Source organism: Orbicella franksi, chromosome 3, assembly GCF_964199315.1.
Source record: "Orbicella franksi chromosome 3, jaOrbFran1.1, whole genome shotgun sequence".
Lineage (NCBI taxonomy): Eukaryota > Metazoa > Cnidaria > Anthozoa > Scleractinia > Merulinidae > Orbicella > Orbicella franksi.
In genome coordinates this window covers 22930182-22955000 of record NC_138147.1, presented here as the reverse complement: position 1 = coordinate 22955000, position 24819 = coordinate 22930182, and the positions used below count along the sequence as shown (strand labels likewise).

The 24819-nt window shown below is 40.4% G+C and overlaps 2 protein-coding genes and 2 pseudogenes across 3 annotated transcripts in view; 1 reads left to right on the top strand and 3 right to left on the bottom strand.

Moving 5' to 3' along the window:
• LOC145481686 (uncharacterized) overlaps positions 1-1107 on the bottom strand; it is a 1778-nt pseudogene extending 671 nt beyond the window's left edge.
• LOC145482658 (von Willebrand factor A domain-containing protein 7-like) overlaps positions 1-14549 on the top strand; it is an 82281-nt pseudogene extending 67732 nt beyond the window's left edge. The window contains exon 11 of the transcript XR_014048791.1: positions 12286-14549. The product of XR_014048791.1 is annotated as a von Willebrand factor A domain-containing protein 7-like (transcript). The remainder of the gene's footprint in view (positions 1-12285) is intronic.
• LOC145482722 (ATP-dependent DNA helicase Q1-like) overlaps positions 1-24819 on the bottom strand; it is a 361760-nt gene that overhangs the window by 28918 nt on the left and 308023 nt on the right. The gene's annotated exons all lie outside the window — the stretch shown is intronic.
• LOC145481687 (uncharacterized) lies at positions 1130-1893 on the bottom strand. Its single transcript, XM_081460208.1, has one exon. It carries the CDS (start codon positions 1838-1840, stop codon positions 1130-1132), a length of 711 nt encoding a protein of 236 aa, XP_081316334.1. The 5' UTR covers positions 1841-1893.

Here is a 24819-nt window from a genome sequence, read left to right as displayed (position 1 = left end):
AATCCATACAGAAATAATGACATTATTAAAGAGTCGAAGAGTTTACTAAGCTGATCTTTAGTGTACCCATAATATTTGCATACCCTAAGAATATATAGTCGTCTAGCAGCTCTAGAAAGTAAACTGTCAACATGAAGATCCCAATTACAAGGATCTTCATGGAAGGTAATTCACAGAAGTTTCAGCCACTCTTTCCGCTCAATCCCAGGCACTGGAGGAGGAGCAGGCTGAGTAGTTCTACTACGCAGTAGCATTTCCCACGTTTTTGACAAATTTAAAGACATCCTATTGTTGGCTGCCCAGCTCTCAAGGTTCTTAACTTCTACGAGCGCCGTGTCAGAGTTCCTTCTGACAGGTACACTAATAGTGATATCATCAGCATATTTCGAGATCCCGTTGTTTGAATCAACTAGCTTTACATCGTTCACCATCAGAGAGAATAAAAGTGGCCCAAGGACTGTACCCTGTGGCACTCCTCTGTTAATATCAACATAATCAGTAATCTTTCCATCCACAATGACCCTTTGTTTGCGGTTGCCAAGGAAGCTGATAATCCAGTTGATGATATATGAATTAAGATTAGTAGCCTTCAACTTTTCGCAGACAATTTTGTGAGAGACAGTGTCAAAAGCTTTACTAAAGTCAAATGACAGAACTCGAACAAAGTCTACATCATCATTTAGCCACCTGAGCTAAGAGATATTGAATGCTTGGTCTCGCTTAGGATATTTCAGCAAAACCCAATGTTTAAGTTGTTAGGGTCTCGTTTAGGGTTAATTGCAGAAAGAGAAAAAAGCATATTTTTAGTAATTTTGGTATCTTTAAAGGGTCACAAGAAGCCTGAGCCTCGCTTAAACTAATCTTCTTTAGGGGTTTATTTCAAAATTTCCAACGATCAGCCCTGTCTGTTTCATAAGGGAGTCCCCCAGGGGTATAAGCATACCAGGGTAGAGCAGGGGAGAGGGTCATCCCGAAAAAATACAATGAAAAGCTTAAAATTGTCCTGACAACTCCCACCCCACCCCCAACCTATAAAACTTCTTTAATCATACAGAAACAAGGTCTAAAATCCTTGAACTTAAACAACTCAAGGTGAAACCTTTACAGCTGCATTCAACTATATGATCTTTTACTTAGTTTGTTTTTCTAAAAGCTTCAAAATGACTTGTGTTTGCTGTTGTTGCATGGCAGTAAACATTTGAAATTTTTGCTGCTGCTGGGCCATCATTTGCATCATTGCTGGCTGTTGCTTTTGAAACTCATCTTGCTTTCTACTCTCAACTTCAAGGTGCTGCTTGTGCAATTCCAATTCTTCTACTTTCCATTTCTGAACCATATCATTCTTCTCACGTAGGTTTGCCACTGTGTCCCCACCACTCCTTCTTGTGATTTTTGGCTTGGGTGCATTCTCTGCATCCTTGTCTTCATCACCCTGCTTCCTTTTCTGTGTCGAACGGATGCTCTCCATTGCTTTATTCCTCATCTCAACAGCTTTGACATTATCCACTCTTTTCCTGTCAGTTGCCAGGGTGTTTTCAGCATCAGCTTCCTTTTCTAGTATTTCTTCCAATGCTCTCTCAACACCATTCATGTCAGTCTCAATGCCACTGGCTTTCTCCTCTTCTTTTAACTTTTTCTTTAATTTTTCAATGAGTAGTGTGTAACGCTCTCTCACCGAGCGCTTGGTAACTTTAAATGTTGGAATTTCCAAGAAGTTAAGATTACTGGCAATCTGATCCCAAATTTTCCCTCTTGCAATACTGCCCTTTTTAGCTTGGAGGGGTCCTAAAGCCAGAATTTCTTGACAGAGAGAGCGGTCATGATCTTCTGTCCACTCCATGTTAGATCTACATTTTGAGAAAATAAAACATGGATGTTTTAAAAAATACAGCTAAAGCCCCATTCAAGAACCTGTCATCTGTTCTTAAAGTTAACCTTACAGGTTCTCATGATTGATGTTTACTGTCAAATAAGGTTATGTGGGTTCATATTTTCTTCAAGAAAAAATTTGTTCTTGCTAGAAGAAATTTGTATTATCTCCATAATAATTACCTGATTAGAATATTTTCATAGGGTAACATTGACATTCATGTAAATAAGTCAAAATGAAAATCTTAGCCCAACAGGTTCTTAAAAATTAGTTTCTCGTATTCGGTACTTTACTGTACATTAAATATTCGCGAGTATGCTTAAGTTTAATTATAATTTAACCACTTCGAAATGTTTTGATTCAGTGAAGATCAATTATGAGTTCAGAACTTTCCATAGCAAATCAGGGAAGTCTATTGTTTTTATAAATGCAACGAGGCATAACCCAAGCCTAAATTCGTCAACTCATGATAAATATATTTTGCAATAAACATTAATAAACACCTAATCAACGAAGGTAATTTGCCCGAAAAAGCCTTACTGATAACTCACGATGAGCCTGCTTGTTTGGCGCGAGAAAAGAGACGTGGAAAAATATAGCGAACTTCACTTCTGTCGGAACAACTCTAATGACCTTTTTTTTTTAGAAATAAACCAAGAAATAGGACAATAGCAAAACTTACTGGGTTGCTTTCTTTTCCATGGCTTTCTCACTGAAAGGAAAACGAACGACGGTCAAAATTTTCGGAGTCATATTTTCTTGCTCAACTCTTTTATTTTGCTCAGATATTTCACAGTCTTTCTTTAAAAAGAACAAACTGTCAAAATTTCGAACTAATTTAGTTAATTTAGTTAGTAAAATAAGTTTAAATGATGCTATTTTGATAAAGTTTACTCACGTTTTAGACGCAACAGCAAAATGGCCTCTTTCACGTCGCAGACATGGCCTCTACGGCGCGAAACGTCACAACGACGGCAGCCGGAAGTAATTCTGGCAGTAATTTTACTTCCGCTTGCCGTTGCATGTGTCAACCGTCGTCGGATCTTAAGCTCACTAATAACGAACAGTGTGTACACCTGAGTGAGTGAGTGGCACATTTGCATATCGGATTCCCCGCAACAAACACGTTTCTACGCTTCACGTATCCACGAGTTTAAACATAGGCACGCAAGGCGTGTAAGAGTTATTTTTTTGTGAGCTATAAGTCTCGGAGATAGGAGCATTCGTGGAACTGTTTACAGTAATGATTTGGTTGATTTGACAAGTTTTTTTTGGTTGCGATGTACAGCAAGAAAGAAACTGGGAGTTTATGATGTACATACGATGTTACATCGGTAATGGTAAGATAACTAAATAGTAAGCCATAAAATGTTTGACCGAACAAACTACAGTAATCTGACACGTCTCCAGATTAATGTAGATACCATCTTATTTTCTAACAGGCAATTTTATTCGTTTTTTGATACAACCCACACTGTGATTAGTCTGACACGCGCACATGCATAACTCCCTCACTCACCGATGACGTAGCCCTTCCCCCGGGGGAGGGGGGAGACTCCTCTATATGGGCTATATAGGTCTGTGCGGCCCCGAAGGGTATGGTTTTTCAGCCGTTTTGGTCATAAATAGGGTATCGATTTTAGCTGATTTTGGCCATTTTGGTCATAAATAGGGTACGGTTTTTGCACTCTAGCCTTGATATGGGTATGCTTTAAGAAGAAGCCACTTTTTCATCATTATCGAAAAGAAAATCAACAAAAGCCCTTCACAAATTCATATGTTTACGGTAATTTAACATTGGTTTGAACTAGGGAGCTAATTATAACGCAGTTCTGAAACAGGGTTTTGATTTGAGGGTCAGGTCGTAAATAGGGTTTCGAATATTTGGTCAGGTCATAAATAGGGTAAGGAATATCGCAGATTTTGGTCATAAATAGGGTAAGGGTTTTGGGAAGCGGGCCGCACACCCCCAACCAATTTTTCTGGGAGTACCCCCTCGGGAGCCCTTCCAGCCCCCAAGAGGAATTTTTGCTCAAAAATACTCAAGTTAATAGAACTTTTCGCATTTTATACGAGTAGTAAGTTTACTCTTTTTACACAACACAACGCAACAACACTACTTCGCCGAAAATTTAAAGAAAGAGAAAAAAAACCTCTCTGACACGCTGAAAGTCTGATTTAATTAAATTGCACTTTAACTTGGTGCCACACAGTCTTCAAAGAACATTTGAACAGTTTTCATACTTTTTACCTTTAAAAATATCGGACTGAAAAGAATGTCATAAAATGCCCATCAAATAAAAATATTAAACTGCTACTGCAGAGACGTAAAAACACTCTAGAAAGGAAAGCTTTTTTTTTTTGTTTAATATCCTGGGAACAATAGCCGATAACTTGTAAGCTCTAATTAACCGCGCGGCCATGGGCCGAGCGCGGTTGTAGGTATACCCGTGGTTTATTTATTAACCGCGCGGCCATGGGCCGAGCGCGGTTCTAGGTTTACCCGTGGTTTATTATTTTTTTAACCGCGCGGCCATGGGCCGAGCGCGGTTCTAGGTTTACCCGTGGTTTATTTTTTTTTTTTTGTCGGTGACCAGACGCAGACCTCCGCTCGACCAAATTCCGAGTCACGCAACGTGTGATGTTTTTTCCGCCAGAAGCTGTTAAAACATCAATACACGGATAATTTTACGGATATTGTTTCCTTTGTTGTGGGTAAAATATATTTTCTTTTGGTTTTATCGAAGCGTTGGATTCAAAGGGATTAATAAATACGCTAAAAAAAGGTATTACGTCAGCCATGGAATGCGTTAACGTTGCAGCTTTCACTTTCGCTACGTGACTAATAAGATCGTGTTTACTTTGGAAGTTTATTTCGCCAGAAGCGACGGTCATTAATTTATTTGCAAGTTTGCGAGTATTTCTTGTGGTTTTAGGCAAATGAAGTAAATTCTTTGGCTCTTTCATCGCAGCGAGTTCATAGATCGGAAGGAAAATGAAATATTTGCAAGCCAAGCAAAGAACATGTCAGGACATGCAATGATTACGTCATTGGTAGGGAAATAACCACCGTACTAAAGATAGCTGTCGATAACGCAATTCTTGAATTATGTGACTCGTGTGACTTCTTTGCTAGCCCTTTACTCAAGGAAAATATTAAATTTAAACTTGACTTTTAAGAAAGAAAGCTGTTGTTAATAGTGTTCGTATCTTCATGCCCATACATATCCCAAAGAAAGTTCCAGATTAACACTATTACGTCATCGGAGATTTCGCAAGGGCTACGACTGATGGTGCAATAGTACAGTCTGTGTTGATCAAGTGATGTGATGTCTACAGTAATCAATGAATCATCAAGGATTACTTTCGAATGTACACTGCGTTGCAACTGTAGTGCTAAGAAAATAGTTAAATTTTAAAAGCGCGGTCTTAAGATCTAACAGATCTTCTTGTTTTTTTGTCGGTGACCAGACGCAGACCCCCGCTCGGCCAAACTTTGAGTCACGCAACGTGTGATGTTTTTCCGCCAGAAGCTGTTAAAACATTAATACACGGACAATTTTACGGATATTGTTTTCTTTTTTGTGGGTGAAATATATTTTCTTTTCGTTTTATCAAGGCGTTGGATTCAAAGGGAATAATAAATACGCTGAAAAAAGGTATTACGTCAGCCATGGAATGCGCTGACGTTGCAGCTTTCACTTTCGCTACGTGACTAATAAGATCGTGTTTACTTTGCAAGTTTATTTCGGCAGAAGCGACGGTCATTAATTTATTTGTAATTTTGCGAGTATTTCTTGCGGTTTTAGGCAAATGAAGTAAATCCTTTGACTGTTTCATCGCAGCGAGTTCATAGATCGGAAGGAAAATTAAATATTTGCAAGCCAAGCAAAGAACGTGTCAGAACGTGCAAAGATTACGTCATTGATAGGGAAATAACCACCGTACTAAAAATAGCCGTAGATAACACAATTCTTGAATTATGTGACTCGTGTGACTTCTTTGCTAACCCTTAACTCAAGGGAAAAAAACAATTAAATTTAATTGTGACTTTAAAGAAAGATAGCGGTTTGTAATAGTGTTCGTATCTTCATGCCCATACATATCCCGAAGAAAGTTCCAGATTAAGACTATTACGTCATCGGAGATGTCACAACGGCTACGACTGATGGTGCGATAATAGAGTTTGTGTTGATCAAGTGCTGTGATGTCTACAGTAATCAATGAATCATCAAAGATTGCTTTGGAATATGCACTGCGTTGCGACTGTAGTACTAAGAAAACAGTTAAATTTTAAAAGCGCGGTTATAAGATCTGACAGATCTTCTAGTTTTTTTTTGTCGGTGACCAGACGCAGACCTCCGCTCGGCCAAATTCCGAGTCACACAACGTGTGATGTTTTTTCTGCCAGAAGCTGTTAAAACATTAATACACAGATAATTTTACGGATATTGTTTCCTTTGTTGTGGGTAAAATATATTTTCTTTTGGTTTTATCGAAGCGTTGGATTCAAAGGGAATAATAAATACGCTAAAAAAAGGTATTACGTCAGCCATGGAATGCGTTGACGTTGCAGCTTTCACTTTCGCTACGTGACTAATAAGATCGTGTTTACTTTGGAAGTTTATTTCGCCAGAAGCGACGGTCATTAATTTATTTGCAAGTTTGCGAGTATTTCTTGTGGTTTTAGGCAAATGAAGTAAATTCTTTGGCTCTTTCATCGCAACGAGTTCATAGATCGGAAGGAAAATGAAATATTTGCAAGCCAAGCAAAGAACATGTCAGGACATGCAATGATTACGTCATTGGTAGGGAAATAACCACCGTACTAAAGATAGCCGTCGATAACGCAATTCTTGAATTATGTGACTCGTGTGACTTCTTTGCTAGCCCTTTACTCAAGGAAAATATTAAATTTAAACTTGACTTTTAAGAAAGAAAGCTGTTGTTAATAGTGTTCGTATCTTCATGCCCATACATATCCCAAAGAAAGTTCCAGATTAACACTATTACGTCATCGGAGATTTCGCAAGGGCTACGACTGATGGTGCAATAGTACAGTCTGTGTTGATCAAGTGATGTGATGTCTACAGTAATCAATGAATCATCAAGGATTACTTTCGAATGTACACTGCGTTGCAACTGTAGTGCTAAGAAAATAGTTAAATTTTAAAAGCGCGGTTTTAAGATCTAACAGATCTTCTTGTTGAATTTACTCCCATATGAAAAACAAAAGTGTCGAGTTACCATTTGTAACTAAAAATAGCAAACATCTCGTGGGAACAAGTGACGACGATTCGTCAGCTCTAATTGAATTTACTACTTTGTGAAAAACAAGAGTGTCAAATCACCCTTGTAACTAAAAAATAAAAATATCTCGTCATATTTGCATGCAATAAGAACAAAACAATCGTTACCTGCACTTACTATTGTAAACGTTAGAACTGCTTCAAATCTAAATAGTCTCGTCTCCTCTAAAACATGTCCTAAGAACTAGAACCGACGATTCGTGACCTCTAATTGAATTAACTCCTTGTGAAAAACAAAAGTATCAAGTTACCCTTTGTAATTAAAAATAAAAATATCTCGTGCCATTTGCCTACTACTCATGAACTGCTTCAAAACTCAAGACTCCTCTCGTTCATAACTAGCCACCATTACACTGAAAATTATGTACTCTAAAACAGCCCAATGTACGTATGTAACTGTCACACTCCCCTCCAAACCGGACTAAAAATCACAAACCGGCAACATACACGTCACTCTTTATTTTTCAATTACCAAAGTCCTTGTGTTTATACATACCTTGTGTTTCTCACGTACCATTTACCTTTACAACAAGAAATTTGATTGGCTGTTCATAGTAGGTCCAGTCTGATTGGTGTGACATACATACATCTCTCACTCACTCACTCACTCACTCACTCACTCACTCACTCACTCACTCACTCACTCACTCACTCACTCACTCACTCACTCACCCATTGACCCGTCCATAACATACCCGACGCGCCGACTAAGAGGTATTTTTTTTACAAAAAAATAACTCAAAAAGGACTCTCTGGCTTTTCTGATTGAATCACGTGAGGAAAGGAAAAGTTCAAGTGGGATTAGTTGCATGTCAGCTTAGCAGTGATTAGGATGAGAATGAAAATGTTCGGCAACAGTGGTGGGTTTGGATTTAATGTTACTTTTGTCGACAGAGCGTCTCTGTTCGTTGAATCTGTCTTTGAGAAAATCGTTACTTTCTGCAAGTGGAATTAATGGATAAGGGACATTTAGGTCAAAAATTAGCGGAATGTGGGATTCTCAGAAACCCCCTAATGGGGCCTTACTTTTCCAGTCTCGGCTTTGAAACCGGATCACCCTTCTTCATTTGTCATCTTAGTCCGTGAAAAGCGCGTAGATGAACAAATTAAATTTTAATCCAACTGTAAATTATGTTTAATAGGTTTCAGGTTCAACTTCTGAGAACTGAGCTGAATTGTCTACAGAACACTTGTTCACTTTCAAGAATCATTTCTACAATGATTCACGGAATCATTGCAGAAAAACTGTAACAAAGTTAAAGATAAATGATAGTGAGTATACGTCCAACCAATTTGAAATTCTTATGGAGGAAAAAAAGTTCTACGAAACACTTTACAAATCACAGAAGTCTGAAACCCACACGCGGTCCAAACCAACCTTTTTTGAGACTGAAAACATTACCTCTTGAAACGAAGAAGAAAAATTATCATGTGAAGGCATAGTCTCCGAAGATGAATGCCTAAGAGCTCTAAAAGAATTTAAAAATTGTAAAGCAACGGCACTGATGGCCTTTCTGCGGAGTTTTACAATTTTTTTTGGTCAGAAATCAGCACCGATATAATCGGTAGCTTCAACTACGCCTTCAAAACGGGGATTCTTTCTATTAGCCAAAGGCGCGGGATCATATTGTTAATTCCCAAGAAAAACAAGGATAAAAGCCTGCTTGAAAATCTCAGACCCATCTCGTTACTTAATATCGATTATAAAATTTTGACAAAATCAATTGCGAAAAGGTTAGAAAAATCCTTCCAAAAATCAACCCTAATCAAACCGGTTATATCAAAGGCCGTTTCATAGGCGAGAATGTTCGGCTAATTCAAGACGCTATGTTTCACACTAAGCAAGAGGAGATACCGGGTATTGCCATTTTCTTAGACTTCCGAAAAGCGTTTGACACAGTTAAATGGGACTACTTAAAAGCTGCGTTACAAAGGTTTAATTTCGGTTCTGACATCCTAAATTGGTTTGACGTCATTTACAACAATGCCTCTAGTTGCGTTTTGCACAATGGGCACGCATGTGAATTTTTTCTTTTAGAAAGAGGTGTCAGACAAGGTTGTCCTTTGTCGGGTCTACTCTTCGTTATTGGAATTGAGCTTCTCCCTAGTGCACTACAAAATGATCCAAACATTAGAGGTATCCAGGTGGGCCAGAAAGAAATAAAAATTGCGCAGTATGCAGACGACACCACGGTACTGGTGCGTGATCTCGATTCCGTTTCGCAGTTACTGAAGCTCTTAAACAATTTTAAGAATATCAGGGGCCTAGAAATTAACAAGCATAAAACTGAAGCAATGTGGCTAGGTTCTTGGAGAAACTGCAATGAAAAACCCTTTGGTTTCAAATGCCCCCAAAACTCAATTTACGCCCTGGGTGTTCACTTCTCGTACGACCCTGTACTTGCTAATAAGCTAAATTTCGAAGAAAAGGTGTACACTCTAGAACAAACGCTACACAGCTGGAAAAGAAGAAACCTCACTCTCATTGGCAGGATAAACATCGTCAAAACACTAGGTCTAGCCAAACTTGTATACAGCACCTCGCTTTTGACAATCTCGAAGCCGCTTATAGACAGTATTAACAAAATTATTTTTAGTTTTATTTGGGAAGGCAAAACCCCCAGAATTAAGAAAAAACCATTATCGCAGAAAAGAAACGCGGTGGCTTGAAAATGATTGATTGCGAAATCATGGAGCGCGCTTTGAAAATAGCTTGGATCAAACGCATTATAGAAGGTGGTGATGCGTCGTGGAAAACCATCCTAAACTACGCAGTCAGACAGTTCGGTGGTGTTGATTTCCTGATTAATTGCGACTACGACGTAAAGACGCTCAACTTAGAACAACTCCCTGAATTCTACCGCACGGTTCTTTGTTATAGGCAAGAATTCAAGTTTCCAATTAACAGCAAAAAAATACCCGTAAACGATCAAATAGTCTGGAATAATCGCAACATCCGGCTGGACGGAAAGACAATCTTTATTAACGAATGGTACAACAAAGGCATCATCTACATCCAAGATCTGCTCAACGCAGACTTTAATTTTTTGTCTCTAACAGGGCTTATAGAAAAATTTCGTGTAAAATGCCCGTTTGCAGTGTACTATGGCCTCATAAATGCAATTCCAAAAACTTGGAAATCATCTCTCCGCAGTACCGCCACCTCCGCCAACAGTTTAACACCTAGAGCCGCAACACCTACACAACATTTCTCCACAAAATTAGCATACTCAAAACTACTTGAAAAAAAGATACCTATCACCGACAGTAGAACCCAAAATTCTAAATCACGGTTTTACTAATGAGAGCATTCATAATGTTTACTTGCTCCCATTTCGTATCTTAAAGGAAGCAAAACTCATGTTTCAACTTAAAATCATCCACGGCATCTTACCTACGCAATCCAGTTTCTTTCGCGCCGGTTTGACGGACCTCGATAATTGCCCTTTATGTAATTTAGAAAGCCAGTCATTGCCTCACTTACTGATCACATGCTGCGAGTCCAAGAAATTTTGGGACCTTTTTACCCGCTGGTGGCAGATAAATTTTCACCAACATATAGTTCTATCAGAAAAAGTAATCTTATATGGCTGGCATCATAACCGTAGCTCAATTAACTCCATAGCCCTCTACTACTCTCTAATAATTGCAAAATATCATATTTTCGCTTCAAGCATACGCGTTGGCTCCTTAGACTTTGATGGCTTTCTTTTGCGCCTAAAAGACAAACTCTGTATCCTTCGCACTTTGGCTGTTAAAAACAAAGAACTTGATCAATTTAAAGAAACGTGGGCCGCTTTGCTTTAGTCGTGTATCTGTACTGTCTGCGTGCGTGCGTGTTGCTTTAGAGAATGTAATGATAACCGCGCTACAGTCATTATGTTACCACCTGGTGCAAGTGATTCGTGGAAGTATGATTTATAACGTACTGTAAGTAATATAACAGTAATTTTATGCAACGTCTTGTAAGTAGTTAATGTCATACGTAGTAAATAATGGTTGTAAGCGAGAAATATGATGCTCTTTAAGTAAGTAAAATAGCATTTTGTTAGCGATAATCATAAACTAGTACTGTATCAGGTGATAAGTCGATGTTAGTACTGTGTTGTAAATTGTAAGCTTTTAAGGCTAGTATTTTGTATTTGTAAGGTAATACATGCTATGTGGTAATTAATGTTAAAAATATATATATTACTATTGTAAGTAATGTTAATGATGTAAATAATGTTAGCATTGTAGGTAACGTTAGTATTGTAAAGCACATGGATCTTCCAATAAAAATAAAAAAAATTTAAGAAAAAAAGATAGGTTCAATTGCCTTGAAACATTGTCAGACAGAAAGGAAATCTTTCGGTAACTATGTCTCACAGTTTTGCAGCAAATAACTTCTTGAATCTTTTGATGTGGTAGCAAAATGAACCATGGAGTTTCTACGGGCCGACTCAGTGCATTGTATGTATAATTATATTGCATGTGCAACTCAAACGCAGCAATAACGTCTAACCCTCCAGTATCTCCTAGACAGATGATATAATATTTACCGATTTCTTGTCGTACGCCTTGCTCGAGGAATTCAGTACCTAAACGCGTGTTTGATGTAGCTGTAAAAGTAGCATTTCACACCATCCTCTAAACATACAGCTTCCATTCGATATCTCTTTATCTTAGTTGGTAATAGCACAACCACTACGGGAAAGTCTTGACTACTACTGCTACCACCACCACCAGCGATTTTGAGCTCTACAGCACGTCAAATAATGTTAAATAACAATTGGTCCATTATGAGAAGGAGAATTCTGATTGGTTTCAACAATGAACGGCCGAGATGGACCACCCGCGAATTAGTTTCGGCTAAGAATTATGTCTAGAAAACACTTTCAGTTAAACTTCCACGAAAACGACTTAAAAAAATGACATAAATATAGTTACCTTTGGAGCATGTTTACCGAGAATGCTGGATGCATGAATTTATCGGCAGAGTTAAAAATGGGCAATTACAATCTATAGCTCATAGCTCATGACTGGATGCACGTCTATGAGTTATACAAGTAACTGTGATTTTGAACATAATTTTATCAGATGTTTCATAACTTGTACTTTCTTTAGGTTTCAAGTCCAGCTTCCCTGACATGTCACGTCACTCCGAAGACAGTCACCCTTAAACAAAATGAAAGAATGTCGGGGCAACTGATAGTGAAGTCTTCAACGGCCACAGAATCAGGGAACATGCAGGTGAATGTGACGGCAGAATGTACACTAACGAAAAGAGAGAAAACAAATTATCATATTTTTAATCTTGAAATTGTGATAAAAAACAGAATCGTAGAGGCGGAAGTTAAGGAAGAGGAGAAACCAACAATTATCACAATCATTGGCATCTTGGTGGGCTGTGTGTTATTACTTGCTTTGCTTTTGTTAGTGATTTGTTTGTGTATAAGAAAGAGGGGCTCGTGGAATGTATGGAGGTCTAAATCCAAGCAAAAAAAAGAAAGGGTGAAGGTAGAAATATCAAACCAGGACAATGGTGTCGACAAGCCTGAGATGGTGTGATACCTTGCATATAATTAACTTTATACACGAACTCGTGTCTTCTTGAATATAATGGAAGACCTTCCCTTTGGCCCTTGCTTCTTGATAAAAGGTTGCCCGCTACCTTTTGAGGCCATATCGAACCTATTGCTTATTAAAGCTGTATTTACTTAGTAATAAAATTTTATTTCTGGACAACCAATTCTTTGCCAATTCCGAATATTTAAGGAAATGTTTTCTTCCCGTCAAGTTTTGATGGTCTGCCATTATATAGTACAAATATCATTAAATTTAATTACTTCCATTGGTTTAGAGACATTTTGTTAAAAAGTATTTTGCTGAAATGTGGCTTGGAGGCCTTTAAAAGGGCAGGAATCAACAGATGATCACATTTGCTGTAGCACGTAATTTTCGATGACTAATTTTTTACTGCAGATTTTCCGGGTACACTGTCCGGACAAGTTTTATCTGTGCGTGCTTTTGTTTTACCATCCAGTCGAGTCAGAGTGCTTGTATTAGTAGTACCACTAGACAGGATATCACTCATGTTCTGTAGGATGAGTTCTACTCATTTTAGGCATGAACTGTGCGCATTGTCTTGAGGGAAAAAGTTATCACTTGCAATTGCCAAGCAAAATTCTTAAACAAGTTTCTGTCCTGATAACCATAATGTTCTAAAAATCAGTTAGAAAGCTAGAAATTCAATAGCTGATAGTTTGGTGTACAAAATACTGTTAGTTAAACCAGAAAAAAACCAATAAATACTAAATACGACAAAGTACTCAAAGTATGTCTTTCAGTCCAACCGCTCCACAGTCATTTTTAACTTGGACAATCCAAGTTGTAGGCATGGATGCGAGTTTTACTCCATCCTTCCTTCCGTCGATTCCTGTTACACTTTTTTGTGATCGAATCCGCATCTACCATCACATCTCCTCGTGCACTCTCTTACTGTTGCGTTTTGCGCTATTTCTTAACAACGCCAGTGGGCTTTAACTTTAACTTAGCCTACGGATTAAAACTGTACGGGTCCGCAAATGATCCCAGGACCGCAAATGATCCCGGACGGCAAATGATCCCCAAATTGAACAGCAAATGATCCCGTACTGGAAATGATCCCCATATTGGACCGCAAATGATCCCGATCAAAAAATAAGGAATGGCATGGATTTATATCAGAGGAAGGTGGGAACATATGCAAAAATTATGACCTAAAATCATGTTTTATCATTTTACAAAAAAATATTCCACAGTTGCTGTATTGTTCTTCGTACGGTTGAGATCGTTTTCACTGTCACGCAATAAAAAAAATAATAAATCGAAAACCAACCAATGGAAAAAGCTAAGACATTGGATGTACGCTATAGAAGATAACTAAATAAGACACTTCTCCAAGTTTTAGGCCTGTGCGTTTCCCCAAATTTCAGAAATTCGTCGTAAATGTTTCTCAGAAATTTACAGAGCCCAGTAAGGTCAGTAAGAAAACGCCATGTTGGTCCCCGTGGTACACCAATATGGCAGCCGGAATATAGTGTAAAACATCTAGAACTTACTTTGGGTTTCCAGGCGACTGATTATCAGCATTAAACAAACAAGCATTTACATAAGCACTTTTCCTAATGCTCTAACTTCCAAAAAGGCTCAAAATCATGAGAAGTATATATTTTTCAACAAACTCGATCGTAGCCTTGTGTCACGCAACCTCCACAACCCTGAAATTCAGAATGCTCTGGTTTCCAAACGAAGCACGCTAATTGTAAACAGATATAAATATACCGCCTCTTATGCCTGATGAGGATAAAAACACGTCACGTAAAGACGATCTATTGAATTAGAATTCTTAGAAAAACACATACTTGTAAACATTCTCGAAATCCCGGTGGCGATAGTATCAAGCATCTATCAAACAGCTAACTTGTCAAAACGAAGTGCAAGCCTTGGCCTTGCTTGGTCATGAAGCTGAACTTCATAACTATAGCTTAGAATTTTGGCTTCTTAGAGTATTCAAGTAGTCATTTCCGAGGAATTAACGCCAAAACACGACCAAGGAAAAATAACAAAATAAATTTATTCTAATTTCCAGTGCTATACACTAGGTGCTTTACAGATCTGTGATGAAGCGATAGGCTTGTGGGTCTACTCAGGTGACAGCGTCTTCCTTAACAGTTGCTTCATGGTTAGATTTTAGTTTAAAACTTTAGACGAGTGGCGTTAACTGCTGATAAAATGTGATTTAACTATAACACCGACATATCAATATTTAGCAAAGGAGGATATGTAGCGTATGTTGCACTGATCATAATTTTTACTGAGAATTGCAAAGAAATGTAAGCCAAGTCGCGTTTTGATGATTGAGTGGTAATATTCATAACATCGTAGTTAGCAACAAAATTTAGCCGAAAGTATGCAAAAAAAGCAAGTTGTAAGCCTCATTTTCTCTTGATTATAATTATAAGATGGCTTTAATAAAAACATCGGTATTCCCGTACGCCAATTCCTTATCCACACCATCCTACCATCCACGCCATTCGTTATTTTTTAGTCGGGATCATTTGCGGTCCCTATCGGGGACCATTTCCGGGTCGGAATCATTTGCGGTCCAATTTGGGGATCATTTGCGGTCCGGGATCATTTGCGTTCCTGGGATCATTTGGGGACCCGTACAAAACCCCAAGTCAGTGGCATCAAAACTGCCACTGTTCACAAACGATCCATTTTTCAAGTTGAGTGGCTCATAGCCACTTTGATTGGTTACTGGATTCATTTTACAGCAGTGGGATAACTGGATACGTCTTACAGCAAACAGAGCAAGATACATTCATTTAACGGCACACTGTGTTAACTGGAGTCAGTTTGCAAGACACTGTGTTAACTGTATTCACATAACAACACACTCTGTTGACTGGAATCATTTTACAGCACACTGTGTTAACTGGAATCATTTTATAGCACACTGTGTTAACTGTATTCACATAATGTGAAGTTTATATGAAATAATTCATATATGAACTGCGGTTGTGGATGAAAGTGAAGAATGATCATCGCAGTTAATTTTCCAATTTAAGCAATTGGAAAGAAGAAGCCTGAAAAAAATCAGGGCTTCAACGGGATTCGAACCCGTGACCTCCGCGATACCGGTGCGATGCTCTACCAACTGAGCTATGAAGCCACACATTGGGAGCGAGGTCAATTAATCGAGTTCATATCTTCCCGTGAGGAGTGAAATGATGTGAAGTTTATATGAAATAATTCATATATGAACTGCGGTTGTGGATGAAAGTGAAGAATGATCATCGCAGTTAATTTTCCAATTTAAGCAATTGGAAAGAAGAAGCCTGAAAAAAATCAGGGCTTCAACGGGATTCGAACCCGTGACCTCCGCGATACCGGTGCGATGCTCTACCAACTGAACTATGAAGCCACACATTGCTTAAATTGGAAAATTAACTGCGATGATCATTCTTCACTTTCATCCACAACCGCAGTTCATATATGAATTATTTCATATAAACTTCACATCATTTCACTCCTCACGGGAAGATATGAACTCGATTAATTGACCTCGCTCCCAATGTGTGGCTTCATAGCTCAGTTGGTAGAGCATCGCACCGGTATCGCGGAGGTCACGGGTTCGAATCCCGTTGAAGCCCTGATTTTTTTCAGGCTTCTTCTTTCCAATTGCTTAAATTGGAAAATTAACTGCGATGATCATTCTTCACTTTCTTGTATTCACATAACAACACACTCTGTTAACTGGAATCATTTTACAGCACACTGTGTTAACTGGAATCATTTTACAGCACACTGTGTTAACTGTATTCACATAACAACACACTCTGTTGACTGGAATCATTTTACAGCACACTGTGTTTACTGGAATCATTTTACAGCACACTGTGTTAACTGGATTCACATAACAACACACTGTGTTAACTGGATTCATATAACAACACACTGTGTTAACTGGATTCATATAACAACACACTGTGTTAACTGGAATCATTTTACAGCACACTGTGTTAACTGGATTCACATAACAACACACTGTGTTAACTGGATTCACATAACAACACACTGTGTTAACTGGAATCATTTTACAGCACACTGTGTTAACTGTATTCACATAACAACACACTCTGTTGACTGGAATCATTTTACAGCACACTGTGTTAACTGGAATCATTTTACAGCACACTGTGTTAACTGGATTCACATAACAACACACTGTGTTAACTGGATTCATATAACAACACACTCTGTTAACTGGATTCATATAATAACACACTGCGTTGACTGGAATCATTTTACAGCACACTGTGTTAACTGGATTCACATAACAACACACTGTGTTAACTGGATTCACATAACAACACACTGTGTTAACTGGATTCATATAACAACACACTGTGTTAACTGGATTCACATAACAACACACTGTGTTAACTGGATTCACATAACAACACACTGTGTTCACTGGATTCACATAACAACACACTGTGTTGACTGGATTCATATAACAACACACTGTGTTAACTGGATTCATATAACAACACACTGTGTTAACTGGATTCACATAACAGCACACTGTGTTAACTGGATTCACATAACAGCACACTGTGTTAACTGGATTCACATAACAACACACTGTGTTAACTGGAATCATTTTACAACACACTGTGTTAACTGGATTCACATAACAACACACTGTGTTAACTGGATTCACATAACAACACACTCTGTTAACTGGATTCATATAACAACACACTGTGTTAACTGGAATCATTTTACAGCACACTGTGTTAACTGGATTCACATAACAACACACTGTGTTGACTGGATTCACATAACAACACACTGTGTTAACTGGATTCATATAACAACACACTCTGTTAACTGGATTCATATAACAACACACTGTGTTAACTGGATTCACATAACAACACACTGTGTTAACTGGATTCACATAACAACACACTGTGTTAACTGGATTCAAATAACAACACACTGTGTTAACTGTATTCACATAACAACACACTGTGTTAACTGGAATCATTTTACAGCACACTGTGTTAACTGGAATCATTTTACAGCACACTGTGTTGACTGGATTCATATAACAACACACTGTGTTAACTGGATTCACATAACAACACACTGTGTTAACTGGAATCATTTTACAGCACACTGTGTTAACTGGATTCACATAACAACACACTGTGTTAACTGGAATCATTTTACAGCACACTGTGTTAGCTGTATTCACATAACAACACACTGTGTTAACTGGATTCATATAACAACACACTGTGTTCACTGGATTCACATAACAACACACTGTGTTAACTGGAATCATTTTACAGCACACTGTGTTAACTGGATTCACATAACAACACACTGTGTTAACTGGATTCACATAACAACACACTGTGTTAACTGGAATCATTTTACAGCACACTGTGTTGACTGGATTCATATAACAACACACTGTGTTAACTGGATTCACATAACAACACACTGTGTTAACTGGAATCATTTTACAGCACACTGTGTTGACTGGATTCATATAACAACACACTGTGTTAACTGGATTCATATAACAACACACTGTGTTAACTGGATTCACATAACAACACACTGTGTTAACTGGATTCATATAACAACACACTGTGTTAACTGGAATCATTTTACAGCACACTGTGTTAACTGGATTCATATAACAACACACTGTGTTGACTGGAATCATTTTACAGCACACTGTGTTAACTGGAATCATTTTACAGCACACTGTGTTAACTGGATTCATATAACAACACACTGCGTTGACTGGAATCATTTTACAGCACACTGTGTTTGTTACAAGTAGAACGTGAGGGACTGGGCCCAGCCCCAGGTTACTTATTATTATGGGATCGAAAATCCCACGCGTTGGAGAGAATGAAAACAAAACGAGGATCGATGAGAAAACGTGTTGTCATTGTAGTTTTGTAGTAGTTCCTGTGCGAGATTGAGTAGAGTGTAACATTTGGTGACCCCAACGTGACAAAGAAACCATCGAAATGTCTATAGAAGTCGTCGAAGAGATTCAGATAGAGGTGAGAACAGCAATTTGTCAGCTTAGCGAAGCGAGTCTTCGAGAAATCTGTGCGGGGCTACATATCGAAGTTAAAGAGACGGATACGGGACGTCTGGCGTTAATACAAATCCTAACGAAATATTTAGACGCCGAAGAACTCGGAACTGAAGCACTAACGAATCTCAGAGAAACAATTAAAGAAAAGAAACCGGCAACGAAGGACGCGAAGAGTGAACAAGAGGGTCGTGTGAAAACAGAACATGTGGATCAGAAGTCTGCTGTCAAGTCAAGCACAAATGCAGTTACGCCTAAAGAAACCACAGCGATTCCACCGTTCAGGAAGGAATTTAAAATATCGGGACAGATTGGAGATTCACGTCAGAAAGATCGCTTGAGCTTTACCAGTCTTGCTCACCAAATTAACGCTGGATTGAAACGGGGCTATAAAGAAGAAGAAATTGTCGAGGCCGTTATTCGAGCCATCAATCCAGGCCTTAGATTGAGGAGCTACTTGGAAGGTAAGCCCGATCTAGATTTTGCCAGATTACGTAAAATACTCCGGTCACATTACCAAGAAAGGGGGGCTACGGAAATGTATCAGCTGCTCAGTTCGGCAGTACAGGAAGCTGGGGAGACCCCTCAGGACTTTCTTGTTCGCCTCCTTGATCTAAAGCAGAAAGTACTGTTTGCATCTCAAGAAGCAGGATCTGATTTGAAGTATGACCCAAAGCTGGTACAGTGCATGTTTCTGCATTCATTATTAACTGGGTTACGGAATGATAACATTAAAATGGAGATAAAACCATGCCTGCAAAACACCCAAGTGGAAGATGAAGAACTTTTTGAGAAATTGAATGCAGCAGTTAGTAATGAAACAGAAAGAATGCAGAAGCTTGGTTCCCGTCATGACCAGCTCACAAACCGAACCCCCACACAGCTTGTTGCTCAATTGGCCACCCATGACGACAGCCATGCCTCAGTTGAAGGTAAAACCCCAGAAAAGCCACCAAAAGTTAACCTTCTTACTGAAGTTAGAGAGTTGAAAGCGGAATTGGCTGCTATCCGGGCGGGCATGGAACAACAAAGCCGCGCTAGCCCTCACCCACAGTACAACCCTGTAGAGCAAGGGAGGGTTCGCCCTAGAGGGTGCTGGAATTGTGAAAGACAAGGAAGGGGTTTCCGTTGCAACCATTGTTTCAACTGTGGTGATGTCGGCCACTTCAGTTACCAATGCCTAAGGTCAAGCCGAAGGGGCTATAACTCAGCAAGCCCCCAGGGAAACAGACAAGGGTTGCCCCCACGGGACAAGGAGCAGCCCCCCCGATTCACGAGCAGTCCCAACAATGCATGAACTGTGGAAAGAGGGAGGATTGGGCACATCAATACTTGCGGTGTTCACAGTGCCATACTAGCCACTATTGTTCAAAAGTTTGTCAAAGGGAACATTGGGAGAAGCATAAGAAACTATGTCAAGCCATTAGCGAAGTTGAACTGAGGGAAATGGCAAGTGTTGAAACATTGAAAACGTCGTTCAGTTCCCACCTAACCCCGAGACAACGCTCTAAACTCACCAAATTAGTGGGAAGAAAATGTGTGGTTTCCTGCTTGATTCAAGGGGAAAAGGTGGATGCCCTGTGGGATACCGGAGCTCAAGTTTGTGTTGTGTCCAAACATTGGAAAGAAATTAACCTACCAAACGAGCCAGTAAGAGACATAAGCGAGTTATTGGGGGAAGATGGATTAAATCTCCAGGCCGTGAACGGTACAAAAATCGCATATGATGGCTGGATTGAGGTAGAGTTCCAGTTGGTTGGGGAGGACGGGTACTCGGAGCCATTGACAGTACCCATACTAATAGGAAGTGAAGATAATCAGGAGTATCCCATCATCGGCTTTAATGTCATTGAAGAGGTCATTAAGGGGAGTAGTAGCCCCAACACAACCAGCCTATTGCCCCGAATAGTGAATGACTCGTTCCCATCTGTGAAAGAGGGCGAAGCAAGAGCGCTGGTTAATTTCATCCAAAGTATGGATGATGAAGCTGACACCGGTATGCTCAGAGTCGGCAGACAAGACATACGTGTCCCACCAGGAGAGACTGTGAGAGTCAAATGTCAGGTACACTTTGGACTATTAGAAGAAGATTTGCCTGTTGTGTTTGAGCCCAAAGAGGAAGGGGCGTGGCCTGAGGGGCTAGAAGTTCAGGGCTGTCTCCACCGAATCTCCCCGAGGTCTTCGAGCCGAATGTATGTTCCAGTATGCAACAACACCGAACGAGAGATGACCTTACGTAGGCGGACAGAACTGGGCACTATACAGTTAGTGCAGTCCGTCACGCCACTGCCAGTCGAAGCTGAACAGAAACAAGAGAAAGAGGAAGGTGAAACTTGGAGTGAGGCAACCAGTTATGAGTGGGAGCCAAGTCAGCCCGAACAAAGTAAAGCAAAGTGGACTCCCCCAGTTGACTTGAGCCATTTGTCAAGTGAGCAACGGGTGATTGTCGAGGAGATGTTGAGGGAAGAATCCGGGGCCTTCGCTATAGATGATGGTGACATTGGATGTGCCGAACATTTGAAATTGGAAATCAACCTGAGAGATGACGTCCCAGTACAAAAAACATACAATTCAATTCCAAAGCCCTTGTACGAAGAGGTAAAGTCACACTTGCAGGATATGATCAATCGTGGTTGGATAAGCAACTCAAAGTCACCCTACTCTTCCCCAGTGGTGTGTGTGAGAAAAAAAGACGGCAGTCTGAGACTATGTGTTGACTATAGGCAGTTAAACAGCAAAACTGAGGATGACCGCCAGCCCATCCCTCGCATCCAAGACATCCTGAATAGTCTCAGTGGGAACACTTACTTTTCAGTGTTAGACCAAGGAAAGGCATATCATCAAGGATTCGTAGCAGAAGAACACCGACATCTAACAGCGTTCATCACCCCCTGGGGTTTATACCAGTGGAACCGGATTCCTTTTGGCCTTAAAAATGCACCGGCAGCTTACCAGAGGTACATGGAGAAATGCCTAGAAGGTCTCCGCGATGAAATATGTATTCCATATCTTGATGATGTCCTGGTGTACAGTAGAACATTTTCTGAACATGTAGACAATGTGCGAAAGGTACTTAAACGTTTGCAGGAGTATGGTATCAAGCTGAAGCCAAAGAAATGTGAGTTGTTTAAGCCCCGTGTTCGTTACTTAGGCAGAATAGTCTCAGCAGATGGCTACACGATGGACTCAGCAGACGTTGCAGCAGTGGCAGCCCTTAAGGAAACTAAACCAAGAACTGTTGGTGAATTGCGCAAACTCCTGGGTTTCATAAGCTATTACCGCCAATATATTCGCGACTTCTCCAGATTAGCCAAACCCCTTTATGACCTACTTTCAGTTAAAGAATGCAGTGACCAGCCCAGCAGAGCTAAAGGACAGAAAGAGCACCCCAAGTGGAAGTTGCCGACATCGAAAGGACAATCGTCATCAAATCACAAAATCCCGTGGAATGAAAGACACCAAGAGCGATTAAACTTCCTAATTGAACTTCTTATGCAGCCAGGGGTAATGGCTTACCCTGACTTTGAACGACCATTTGTACTGCACACGGATGCCTCAAGCGAAGGACTTGGGGCGGTGCTCTACCAAGAACAAGGGGGGAAATTGAGAGTTGTTGGCTATGGCTCAAGGACATTGACGCCCGCGGAACGGAACTACCACTTGCACTCAGGAAAGTTAGAATTCTTGGCCCTAAGGTGGGCAATTACTGACAAATTCAGGGATTACTTATTCTATGCTCCATCCTTCGCTGTTTTCACTGACAATAACCCGTTAACGTATGTGATGTCATCAGCAAAGTTGAATGCCACGGGGCATCGGTGGGTGGCCGAGTTAGCGGATTATAACTTTACAATCAAGTACCGACCGGGCAAGACTAATGTTGACGCGGATGTTCTGTCAAGAATCCCATTGGACATAGACAAGTATATGAGCGATTGTACAGAGGAAGTACCCAAAGATGTCCTTGAAGCAACCGTGGAAGCAGTTAGGGAACAGGCAAAAGGCACAATCCCATGGGTTACGGCAATTGCCGCAGACTTTACAACTCCTGAACCGACATTAAAGGATCTGAATCTAAAACCCTTCAGCCCTAGTGAAATCAAGGAGGCACAGCACTCGGATAGTGCTATATGCCGCGTGCTTTACTACAAGACACACGGGATCAAACCGGGTGGTGGCCAACTGAAGAATGAACCCCATGGAGTTACCAACCTTATGAGAGAATGGAAGAAACTGGAAGTTGATGAACATGGTATCCTGCGACGAAGAACAAGCTCTAAGATACAATTAGTTCTGCCACACAACTTCATCCCAGTGGTACTTAAAGAACTACACACAGAGATGGGACACCTTGGAGTGGAGAGAGTCGCAGAACTTGCAAGGTCCCGCTTCTACTGGCCACATATGTACCGTGACATAGAGTATTTTGTGACACAACGTTGCAGATGCATCAAACAGAAGAAACCAAACACAGTCACGAAAGCACCTATGATGCACCTGATGACATCAGCACCCTTTGAAGTAGTTTCCATTGATTTTCTGCATCTGGACAAGAGCAAAGGTGGATATGAATATGTACTGCTGATTGTTGATAACTTTACCAAATATGCCCAAGCCTATGCAACGCGCAACAAGACGGCCCGCACTGCTGCTGAGAAGATCTACAATGAGTTTATCCCAAGGTTCGGTTTCCCAGCACGAATACATCACGACCAAGGTGGTGAGTTTGAAAACAAATTGTTCCACAACCTAGAACGTCTCAGTGGAGTTGCCAGCTCGCGAACCACTCCATACCACCCACAGGACAATGGCCAGGTAGAACGCATGAACCGAACGTTACTCTCGATGCTAAGGACCCTCCCGGAGGAAAAGAAATCGAACTGGAAAGATTCCTTAAACAAGCTTATACATGCGTACAACTGCACAAGACACGAAACGACTGGGTTCTCGCCATTTTACCTGATGTTTGGCCGTTCCCCACGACTACCAGTTGATTTGCTGTTTGACCTAGACAACGACCTTCAACAGGGTGATTACCAGGACTATGTAAAGACGTGGCAAGCAGATATGAGACGGGCCTACGACCTAGCATCTAGGAACACCCAGAAATCGTCAGCCAGGAGTAAAGTGTATTACGACAAGAAGGCTTCCGCAGCAGTCCCACTCCCCGGCGACCGCGTACTTGTTAGAAACCTTTCAGAAAGGGGAGGACCTGGAAAGCTCCGTTCACACTGGGAAGAGCAAATTTATGTAGTTGAGGAACGCATATCTGATAGTCCAGTCTATCGAGTAAAGCCAGAACTTGGCCGTGGGAAACAACGAGTATTACACCGTAACTTGCTACTTCCTTGTGATGCTTTACCACTGCCTAAACCAACGAGAGCATCATCCAAGACCACCCAACTAAGACCTAGAGTGCCACCTCAGCCTGAAGACATTGGAGAGAGTTCCGATGATGAGTATGAGATGAACACACTGTCCTCTCCAGTCAGCCATGAAATAGCCTTTCCGGCGGAAGTAGACACCCCTCCTATGGACCCACAGGACCACTGTGATAATGAAGATTGTGCCACTATGTCAGATACTAGGGACCAACCGGACCCACAAGTGGACACTGGTGACTCATCAGTGCCAAATTCATCCGTTCTAGATGTGACTGATATGGCCCCTGAGGAAAGTGACAATTCAGATTCAGAGGAACACCTAGAGGGAGCTACGCGACCTAGAAGGGAGAGACGACCCCCTCGGATTCTGACTTACAGTCAGATGGGGGTACCCGAGTACCAACGTTTAAACCCAGTAGTAAACGCAATTCAATGCCCTCAGGTGATACTTCCCTACCAAGTCATGGCCAACTGGCTTGTACCTCACTGCCGGTGTGTTCACTGCACCCCGCACATCCCATTTATTCCACAGCTGCAGTATATACCACAGCCCATATGGACAAACCAGTAATGAACATTCCTGAAGTCACAACTGATTAC